Here is an 11,529-nt window from a genome sequence, read left to right as displayed (position 1 = left end):
TATTAACAGGAGGAGACAATTACTAATCATTGGGGCATTTTACCAGCATAAGATCATAAAATTTCTGCATAATGCATGATATGTATTCCTGTATTTTAATCATCTAGAGTGTTGATTTGGGGTGTAAATGCTGGAAACAATGACGTTTCTGAGCTGATTTATGAGGTGCTGCACTTTGTCATCAAACCTTCTATGTGCTGTTTGTAAAATATCAAGTGTTATAGAATTGCTGATAGTCAGAAAAAGAACATTGATAATGGGCTTAAATTCTCTGTGCAGCTGCAGATGAGAATTGGTAGGAAACAGAGGGATACAGAAGCAGTGGCAGCTATATTGCAAAGATTAGTAACTGAGCTGTTGAACACCTGAGAAACAGGTACACTCATTGCAATGAGTATGATTTTGTGTTGAGAAATATGTAGTTCCAGGTTTACATTTTAGACAATATTTTAATAGTAAAAGCTATTGTCACAGATCATGAAAAATTTCCTCAAACCAGCTTTCCCAGAGGAAACTTTGTGTGTAACCTTTCTGTGGGAACCAGAGAAGTTATTTCGGTAGGAGATGGATGTCAGGACAGTATTTGTTGTATATTTTATTTTACCTATTTGTAATTTAGCATGTAGGGGAAAAAAGGAAGTATCACCAAGGTGATTGGCAGGTAGATTCATCAAGTATCAACAGGTAGTGGGAGGCAATATTTATAGTTTGAGGACTGTTTCTCTGAAGGCCAAGGGCTCTGTTTTCCATGAGAGCCCTCAAGACATAGGGCAGAGAACTATGGCTCTTGCCTTTCAGAAATATTTTTAAGCAATTTTACTAGAGTTAATGGCACTGGTGTTTAAAATGTTGGGGTTATTTTAAAGGGTTTTTTAAAAAAAGGTTTTAAAAAGGGGTTTAAAGGGGTTTTCAATAGAGAATTTGGTATTCATGTGAAGCTTCATACCTCTAAGATTGCTAAATTATTGTCTGAGCAGAATTAGAAGTTACTTTAGATCTTGAGCTGTATATACAATCAGCTATGATGCTGCGAAGCCTAGTTGTTCTTGACTGTTCTATGTTCTAATACAAATATTTCTGAAATAAGTAAATAAATGCATAGTACATAAAAACAACAAAAAGAAGAAAACGGAGTGATACTGAGTTGTGGAAATGACCTGGATTAGATAGAATTTAGATTGAAGAGGAGATGAAAAAGAACCAAAGAGGAATTGTCATTGACTGTGGAACCAAAGTTGCCCAAACCCAAACTTTACAGAACTTTATTAATAACGCAGAAAATAACATAAGTGAATACACTTTTGATTGCAGTAGGAATTACTGACCTGACGTAATCGGAGCCCAAGAAAGGAGAACACTGTGCAGTACTTCAGTTTGTATTTTAAAGATACATAACTTTATGGTTCCAGAAGGCTAAAAAGTCCTCAGAATACTTTGCTAAGGTGAGTAAAGCCTCCTTCCCACTTCAGCTTACTCAGAACCTGGAAAGAGTGTTCATAAAAATTACAAGGAAACATACTTCATTGCACAGTGACTGTCCCACCAGAGAGAAAAGTCTTCAAGATTGTAACAGTGACCTTGTTTTTTATGAGCGCTTTGAGAGCAGGATTACAGATACAGTTCTTTATTGAATCTTGGTGCACTTGTAAAGCTGATAAGGAAGGAATGATGATGGGTCCCTTTTAAATTCCTGCATTGTAACCTAGCCAACCTAGGCTAGCTCTGCTAGAAATCAGTCTAGAGCGCAGGCTGTGAACCAGGCAGAGCTCAGTAAATACAGAACATTAACCTCATATGTGTGCGTGCGCTTGGGTTTAATAAAACTGCATCCAGGACAGCAAAACAAATTAAGAGACTTAATTAAGAGGTTAAGAGGTTTTATTATTAGGACTTACGTTTTTGTACTATGTCAGGTATAGTTTTTAAATTTTATTTTAAACTTAGGCTAATGGGGCAAATTTGGGCACCTGGTTTTGGCTGGGATAGACTTAATTTTCTTCCTAGTAGCTGGTACAGTGCTATGTTTTGGATTTAGTATGAGAATAATGTTGATAACACACTGATGTTGTAGTTGTTGCTAAGTAGCGCTTATCTTAAGCCAAGGACTTTTCAGTTTCCCATGCTCTGCCAGCAAGCAGGTGTGCAAGAAGCTGGGAGGGAGCAGAGCCAGAGCAGCTGACCTGAACTAGCCAAAGGGGTATTCCATAGCATGGAACATCATGCCCAGTATATAAACTGGGGGAGTTGGCCGAGGGGGGCAGATCGCTGCTCGGGGACTGGCTGGGCATCGGTCAGCAAGTGGTGAGCAATTGCATTGTGCATCACTTTTCTTTCTTGGCTTTTATTTCTCTCTCTTTTTGTTATCTTCCTTTTCATCATTATTATTATATTTTATTTTCTTTCAATTACTAAACTGTTCTTATCTCAACCCAAGAATTTTACTTTTTTTTTGATTCTCCTCCCCATCCCACCACGGGGGGGAGGAGTGAGCGAGCGGCTGCGTGGTGCTTAGTTGCCGGCTGGGGTTAAACCCATGACATTTGCCCGGGAAGTGTTTCCTGGAAATGTTACTGGCTGATGCATGAGTATTTCTATTGCAGAACCAGCAGCAGGACACTGTTGTTATCCTCTGATAACAGACTGTTCCAGTGGCTTTATCTCATAAATAAATGAATGCATAAGTGTGCATTGGGATGAATACACTTTAGGTAAAGGCCAGGCAGAGTAATAATCACAGGATTTGCTGTGACATTTTGCCAGCACTCACACATATTCCTGACTTTTCTAACATTTGTTTTTTCAACTCATAAGTATTTCTGCAAAGTAGGCACACTGTTAAATGACACTGGCTTCCTTGGAGAGATTATGTATGTTAATAAAATGTGAGACAAAAGGTATTGATGCATGATGGTTTTTAATTAGGGGAGAAAAGAAAAAAAACAATAGTCTTTTAGAAGAGAGAGGGTATTCTGAAGAGCAACACTTAATTGTCTCCATTTGTGTTACTTTCCAGTATACTCTTACTTTTGGAGGGGAAAAACCCCACAAAAAAAGAACTTTACACTTGCAATAAGAAAAGTAAGTTTGAATGCCCCGTGGAAGGGAGGAGGTTGTGGGAACATAAGCATTCCTTTGATTATATTCAATGAAACCAGGTTGTGTACTTTATAAGAACCAGGAACAACTTCTAACACCTTATACTTCCTAATCCTGTTGCAACTTTGATCATTTCTCTTTTTAAGCAATGACTATAACCGGACCTAACAAAGAGAAGTGCAATTGCTCAGCTCAGACAGATAACTTTTATGTTTTGCAATATCTTTTTCATTCTAATGAAATCTTTCTCTCCATTTTAGACAAATATCACTTGCTGTGTCATAGCACATGGATTTCAGGACCGCCTGTGAAGAGGTAGGATCAGATATTTTTCTTTTCAAACAATAGTAGAATCAAAATCAATGAACTTTTAATCCTTTTTATATGCAAAATCCTTTTTTTACCCTTTTTCTCTGAAATGAGAGGAATTATATAATCAAATATAAGTTATTCAGCTGATTGCTTTATGGTGGCAGACAGACTTTCTAGTAGAAGATGAAAGAATTTGCCCAGGTGTATTCATCACTAGTCCTTACCTCTGTCTGTTCCAATTTACCTCTTTAGGCACAATGTAGGTGCGGGTAGCTATGTTTTGTGTGAGCTTTGCTCTTAGTGAAGTGTTTATATCTGACAGCCTGTACATGAAGAAAAACGTCAATGGAGCCAGAAATCTGTCTGGTGCTGTTCAGCAAAATCAAGGGGGAAATGTAGAAGTATGGGAAAAAGGTGGGTGGGGAGAGAAGGGAAGCTGTGAAGATGACCAAAATGAAAAGCAATTCCATTCTGATTTGATGAGGTAAGAGAGTTATTTTTGCTTAAAATAGGTATAGTTTCATAATGTCAATGCAAAGTACTTAAGCCCCCCTCCACTAGAGATGGGGGAAGTGCTTTGCTTTCTGTGTTCATACTAACTTTGCCTTAAAGAAAGTAAATGAGATGTATTTGTAGACATTAAAAAGTGCATGTTATTTACTCAATGATTGTCTGTGAACACATTGGTTTAATGCGTTTTCACAGCTTCAGGAATTGAGACACAGTGAGAACCATTCACACTAAATTACGTAATGATGTCGATGCGTTATTATGATTAAAAAATCATGACAATTACCTGTACACTGAGAATCACAAACAATGTTTAGGAAGTTATGACTGGGAACAAGAAAACTGGCCATATCTTTAAGTGTGACCATGTTCCCATGAAAAAATAGAAGTGGAGGGATGGGAACAGCACTAGAACCAAGAACTAACTGCAGCTAAAACCAATTTTGACCTGAGAATCAATTGGTATATATTACAGGGGAAGAAAAAATAAGCAGACTAAAGAAATTAAATCACGACAGCATTCTGAAAGGAGTAGTAGGGTCAAATACTAATATTAAAGTGAAACTTGCCTTTGGAAAAGAGTACTGTGATGTTTGTCCAGGATGGTATGTATCAGGCTTTAATACCTCAGAAGATCCATGCACAATTTAAATTCTGTAACACAGTATATCCCAGATTATTTGCCTGGAAAAAAGCATTCTTGTTAGTTTTGAGGTTTGGTTTTTAGAATAGAATATTTTCAGTTGGAAGGGACCTACAGTGATCATCTAGTCCAACTGCCTGACCACTTCAGGGCTGACCAAAAGTTAAAGCATGTTATTAAGGGCATTTTGGTTTGTTTTTTTTTTTTTTTAATTTCTTTTTGAATGCATTTATTGAGGAAAAGATGTAGATACATATTATTTTCATAGGATTTTTATGTTACTATTTAAACTGTGTGCTTGTATAGGTTATTTAGTGGCAATTAACTTCGTTCTGTGCCCAGCAGCAGTAACAAGAGCAGCCACAGAAAGATGACCTGGCATATGAGTTCTATCTTAGCCTTTACAGTGCAAGTACATTGACAGATCTGTTTCATTCCGTATCTAGCTTCTAATGGGGGCATTGATTGCAAATTTAGCTCTTTAAAAATCAGCTGCTTTGTTGGAGCTTCCATGATAGACAAGGGAGGGAGAGGATGACTCCACCCATCCTAAAAAAGCTCTGTAATCTGGGCACCCTAAAGAAGCTCCTTTAGCTTTTACATTAATAAAATTAAATCAGGTGAATTCAACCCCAGTTTATCTGCTTAGTGTAAAATGAGCTTTGTGCCACAGAATCAGTGGTGTCACTTCCAAGAAATTCTGAAAACTATGATCTACAGCTTTCCTCCCAAACCAATCAAAGTTAATAGAATACAGACTTTCAACGTACTTTCATCAAATGCCTGTGTCTAAATAAATCATCAGCAGCCTTATGCTTACACATAGTGTAATTTTTAACTAAAACCTCAACACTGTCATTGTAAGGCATCATCTACTTTGGTTTTTGTTCGGGGGAAAATATATTGAGCTGGATCTGAAAGCCCAAAAGAGGGGAGGCTGCTGCAGCTCCGTGTGCCCAGGTCTAACCAGTAGTGAGGGTGAGGGTGTATCCCCAGTAGGCATATGCACACAGAGCACACATATACACTGCATGTATCCATAGATATGTATATACTTATGTACATGACCAGCCACACAGATCACATACCGACACACAGAGCACTCGCACAAACAGAGACAGAACTGACAGCCTCATCCTGCTCCCCTCTCTGGCTGAGCAGGATGGAGGTCCACTCGTGAGAATGTATGTATATGTATGTACAGTGTGGATGCCTCCAGCAGCAGGGCTTAGACAGTCTGCCCAGCAGCTACCCCTGGATCACAGTCTTTCCAATTGCTGGCAGCTGGGCATACGAGCCCCTGAAGCCTCAGCCCCTCTCCAGCTGCTGGTACAGACTGTCACACACACACACACATACACACACGCATGCACGATCACACACCACAGAATCCCTCACTCAGGAAAAGAATTAGAAAGGAATTTAATAAGAGGATAGGACAGACCGCACTGATCAGGCCTAGGGCATGGCCAGACAAGCATACTGACCAGAAAACTATTTACATGGGACCAACCCCTTTTTATCCTCTTAACCCTCTGTTTTCCCCTACCTGTTCCTCTCCAAATCACTGAATCCCTTTCCTCGCCTTTGGTTCCTTCCCTAAACATCCCATAATAAGTCCTGTGCAATACAGAACTGCATCCCATAATGTGTCCCATGCCCCCAGGCAGTGACCCCCACCCAGTCCAAAAAGGTGCTCTGGCATTTTCTTGCCATGATGAATTTCACACCTGGACACTGGGGCTGAGGCTGTCCCGGGACAGCCCTGGCAGGGGACCAGACCGGGTGTCCCTTCATCTGAGTCCTTAATTTGGGTTCCTGCCTGCCATTGTGCTCCTGTGCTCCTCTGGGCTTGTGGTGATGAGCCTTCAATAGGCTGATGTCTCCTTTGATGGAACTGGGCAGGGTGTTATTTGGACTTCCCCCATCTGCCATAGTCTGTCTGTACTCCTTTGTGTGTATGCAGACAAGATTTTGTCATGTAATCTAACAGTTGTGGTTTTTATCTATTTCTTGACTTCCAGAAGGGTTCATTTTTGTTTCTTCATTGATGTGGACACTGTCCTTTGAATTGCACCATCCAAGTATTAAGTAATTACTTAATATGATTGTTCACTTGAGTTCAGTATAAGGTGTAATCATCCATTCTGTCAGGTATTTCAATTCCCAACATATACCTTTCAGCTGTTGCTTTTAATACAGTTTTCTTAATACCTTAAAATTTGTCAGACTTATCACCAAAACCTCGTCTAGTACTTGAGCTTCTTATGAACGTGACGATGGCGACTAAAGAAAATACCGTTGTGGCAGTATGATCATGATCTGAATGTGACCATATTCTTTGTAGAAGCAGTCTGCCTTGAGGGCTCTGTGGACCTATACTGTTCTCTAATAGTGGTCTGAAACAGAAAGTTCAACACAGACTGGTGCGGCAAAGCAAAGAGGGATCAGTTTTCAGCCCCTCTTGTAGTTATATTAATTCAGGAACAGTGAGCCGCTTCTAAGGTCCTGCCAAGGACATCAGCTCTTGCCGCATCAGTGTTCTTGTCTAACTCAACTTAAAAGGGTGTAGAATGAGTTGACAGAGGCAGTACTGTGCAGATGCAACATTCACTGCGTCTGTCACTTAGGTACTGCTACCTTCCTTCATCACTGCTTTTGCTTGCAGTCACTGACTCCTCTCCCATGTGGAAACTCATTCTTTCACCGCTGTATGTTGCTTCCATATCCATTCCTTAGCCTACCTCATCCACGTCATAAACATGTGCAACTTCAAACACTCAAGTTTTCTTGCCCTCTTTACAACAGGTGCCAAACTTTATAAATAGGATGAAGAAAGTAGGATGGTATAAATGTAAGCAGGGCAATGTTCCTGGTGATTTTGGCTCAAACATACAGTCAAGGTGTATTGGCTTAACAAACTGTTATCAGCTGAACTATGCTTCTCTATCCATGTCTGCTGTAAGGTGATGCAGTTTATCATACATTTGAGCACAAGAGGATGCCTTGCATGACCTCACACTGACAGTTACAGTATCTCGGCTGACGTGCCGTATGCTAAGTCAGGGGTAGAGCAGAGCCCTCTGCCAGTGAAATGTAGAAGGCTTGAAGGGAAAATTTTAGCACACCCTCTCATGGAATCTCTTAAAAATTAGTAATGGGAACAAAAGCTAACATCAGCCACAACCTGGTACCCCCACACCTCATCCACACACACACATGCACACCATCTAAGCTCTTCAAGTGTAAGAGATGGCAGAGGTATAGGCTAGACAGATGATCTCCCTGCAACCAGAATAATTATACTGGGGCCACATGGATGAAAAATGTTGATGTGCCCAAGTAATTTACATGAAAGCATATATACAGGACATCTTCCCTAAGTTCCAGCTCTGGATAAGGATGCAGGAGCTCATATCTTTATTTGATTCAATTTACTGGATGCTTTGAAGGGGGTGGGGAAGAGAAGAAAAAAGAAATTTCAGCAGACAAAAATGAAACATAATAAAATAATTAAATTCCAGTCTTTGTTCTCAAAGACTTCTCTTGAGCTTATCTGATGAAACTACTACATTCTTCTCCTTTACATGGTTGTTAATGCTGCTCTCAGGTAGGAGAGGGAAGGAGGTAGTATAACTGAAGATTTAATTTTGAACTGTATCATAAACCAGCTTTCATAAAGCCCAACAACACTAAAGTGGTTCATTACATTTTAGAGTGTCTGATGTAAATAAGATCCCTGACTGTGTGCGATCAATCTTTCCAAGGGCCAAAATATTTTGCTGTTCCCAAGCTTAGTTTCCTTATTCAGACTGAATAAGCTCAGCCCACATGCATTTAGAAACCAACTTGAATTTTAATTTTTTTCTAATGGCTAATTGTGTCTGCTATGGTTATATGCCTCTAATTCCCACAAAGAAGCCCCTCAGCTTTTGCAGAAAGATTCTTTGGAGATTTTATAGGGTTATTGACCAAATCAGAAATGTGCAGTCAAGACAGAGTTACTATAATCAGTGTATATCAGAGGCAGAATTTATTCTGTTGCCAGTTATACAGGCAGGAGGAAAGGCATGTCTGCAAACTTTTCTGCAGGAGAAAGGCATTTTATAAGTGGTAGATGTTTGTAGGCTAGCCCCTTTTGTTTGACCATAGTTATTTACAGCCTGCTTTGTTCAACTTCCTTTGTCACTTACTGCTTACTTCACAACTCCATGGAAAGAGGAGGAATCTTAGTCTGTAAAGCAGAAGTTATATGGAGAGGACCAGGGGAATTTAACTATTTTACATTCTCTTTATTTTAATGTCATAACATTTTGTGTATGATATGAGAGGGAATTTTTCAGTGGTACTGAAAACCTAACTCCTTTTGTGATCCATTTATTTGATTTGTCTATCCATGTCAATCAGTTTCTATCTCATTCTGTTTAAAAAAAAAAGACATCTAAATATTAGAACAAGGCTGTACAATGTCTTCTGACCAGAGTTTCCACTGACCTCAGTGTCAGTTCAGTGTATGGAACTCTTCATTTTTTCTTCTTAGTTTAAAGAGAATAAAAACAACATCAGAGCCACTTTCAAAGTTATGGCTGAGTTATACACATTTGCTACTGGTGTCCAAGGGAAAACAATTTCTGAAGTTTGAGTGTTGAGCATGGAGCAGAAGTGACAGAACAGTTTGTCAGTGGAGAACATTAGAACTATTTAAAGGTTGTCCTCGACCTTTCCACCTCTTTTAAAGCCTCTTGAGAGCAATTTAAACTTTTCTTCTGCCAGTTGCCTACTGTCAGTTCCATATTTGTGTTCTCTCCATGCTATGGATGTAAGGTATCAGAGCACATTATGGGGAGATCTTCCAAATCCTCTTTTAAACTCTTGTCTGAGAAAGAGCCCTCAGATTCAGCCAGGTCAACCTTGGCAGTTAAAGTTCACAGCAAGACTTCTGTTTCCTTGATCTCCTCTCAAGCCAACTTTTTACAGACGCAGGATTGAAATCTGACCTGAATGAAGACAACTGAAGTTTTGTTATTGATACTGTTGAGTCCAAGATTTTAAATACCTTTTATATATGAATTTTCTTCTGGGATACATACATGCATACATATATAACTGTATCTATGCAAATAGGTATAGGTATCTAATACTAGTAAATTACATGTTGTAAGGCTAAATTTTTAGATTGTAAGCAAATTTCTCATACCAAAAATGCTCTACCAACATGACTTTTGTCCATTTATGAAGTGTTATAAAGAGTGCTGTTTTCAACACAGCCTTCAGGGAAAAATTATTAAATACTTGCACATGCAGACTTTCACTGCTCAAACCTCTTATGTATAATGCCCCAAAAAGTAGCACAAATAGGTACTACTACAAAGACACTGTTAAATTGTTGGAAAGTCACTTATTGTATATTGAAGAATCCAACAGAATTCTTGATCTCTAACCATAAACGTAAAATACGGAAGTGGAGCAAGAAGTAAGTTACTAGAGGGAGTTGCATTCTTTGATCTCTTTTCTCTTATTCTTAACTTCAGCATCCTCATTTGAAAAGGAACATAAAAGTGTAAGTCAGTGTTGTGCTCACAGATCAGGAAAAGCCCACAACAGGTTCATGTAGGCTGTCAGGGCTCACATCTGGCTAGTTTGGAGGTGTTATTGTATGTATTTCTGTGTCAAAATTGGTGTAATACATGGAACATCAACTTTTATTTCATGTCCAAATGAGATGTCGTCATTTAATACAAAGACGGAAAGTAAGAGCACAGCTGCTCTGAAGGAATTTGAAATTGTTTCAAGTTTCACAAATTCTTCGTGGGCAGAAAAGCACCTTATTATTGCAAAATTTGCCTTCGCTAGTTGCTACTGTAACCATCGTTCTCTTGTAGTCTGAGGACAGTAAATAAATACAGTGATCACTGGTAATAGTTTTGGGTATTTGTTGACGTATTTATGGTAACTGTACCTATCTATAGGCTATTCTGTTTCAAAATACCGCTTCTCGCAATGCAAAGTGCTAACTGAGAAAACTTTTTTTCTTTATTCCTTCCTTTGAAGACAAAGACAGGGGTTTGTTTGCTGCAGGATGGTAACCAGGAGCCTTTCAAAGTGCGACTGCACTTAGCCAAAGATATTTTGATGATCCAGGAGCAGGATGTGATCTGTGTGTCTGGTGAGCCTTTCTATTCTGGTGTAAGTAGTTTTTATTTTTTCTTTAAGATGTACTTTATACAAAGCAAAAATACTCTGTGTGTGTGTGTGTGTGTGTGTGTGTGTGCACGCGCACACGCACAGACATATGTATGCATTTACTCCCACGGTTTCCTGTTTCATTTTATACTGTTAACACTAAGTGTATTTTGATATATCATCTTTTGAGAGTAAATCTTAGCAATACTCATCTAAGAAGCAGCAATAAGATAATGAGTAAGTTACATGCATGACTACAGTATTGTTTCTCTGCACTCACCCTTGAATATTGGAGCCACTGGATGCGATAGGAATGACACAAGCAGTGATTTTTGCAGTGAATACAGATAGCTCAATGTACTTACATATCTGAGTATTGTCTGTGGAGTTGATAAGACAGTTGATGGGTAACTGTTATGGTAGGGCTTTGCTGATAAAGGAGTTATCTGCTATCCTCTGTTGCTCCAGTTGCTTCGTATGGTAGCACACCACCAGACTTCATGCATGCTGTCAGTCCATGCTGCGAGGGTCACTAGTTTTACCAGCACATCATGTTAATAAAGATGGACTTCAGCTGGAACAGTGTAATAGTGTGATTTATGTATTACTGTTTTTACATGATGTGTCAGATTTCTTATTTAAGCATCGTATTGAATTTTGTGGATAAGAAACTGAGCTATGTAGACAATTATTTGGAAGATCTGTAAAATGTTATATAGAATAATATTGTAGGCTTTGGAACTATTGTAATGTTAAGTTTTTATTTAATTCTAGAAAATAGCTAA

The 11,529-nt window shown here is 38.9% G+C and overlaps 1 protein-coding gene across 2 annotated transcripts in view; it reads left to right on the top strand.

Annotated features, from left to right (window-relative positions):
- The first annotated feature begins 3,353 nt into the window (after window positions 1-3,353).
- SNTG1 (syntrophin gamma 1) overlaps window positions 3,354-11,529 on the top strand; it is a 161,058-nt gene continuing 152,882 nt past the window's right edge. For both annotated transcript variants that reach the window (XM_050891933.1, XM_050891932.1), the window contains exons 1-2: window positions 3,354-3,411; window positions 10,613-10,747. In XM_050891933.1, coding sequence (XP_050747890.1) covers window positions 3,385-3,411; window positions 10,613-10,747 — 162 coding nt within the window. In that variant the 5' untranslated portion in view covers window positions 3,354-3,384. The remainder of the gene's footprint in view (window positions 3,412-10,612; window positions 10,748-11,529) is intronic.

Source organism: Gymnogyps californianus, chromosome 2 (genome assembly GCF_018139145.2).
Source record: "Gymnogyps californianus isolate 813 chromosome 2, ASM1813914v2, whole genome shotgun sequence".
NCBI lineage: Eukaryota > Metazoa > Chordata > Aves > Accipitriformes > Cathartidae > Gymnogyps > Gymnogyps californianus.
The sequence above is the reverse complement of the archived record's forward strand: the minus strand, read 5'-3'. Positions and strand labels throughout refer to the sequence as shown.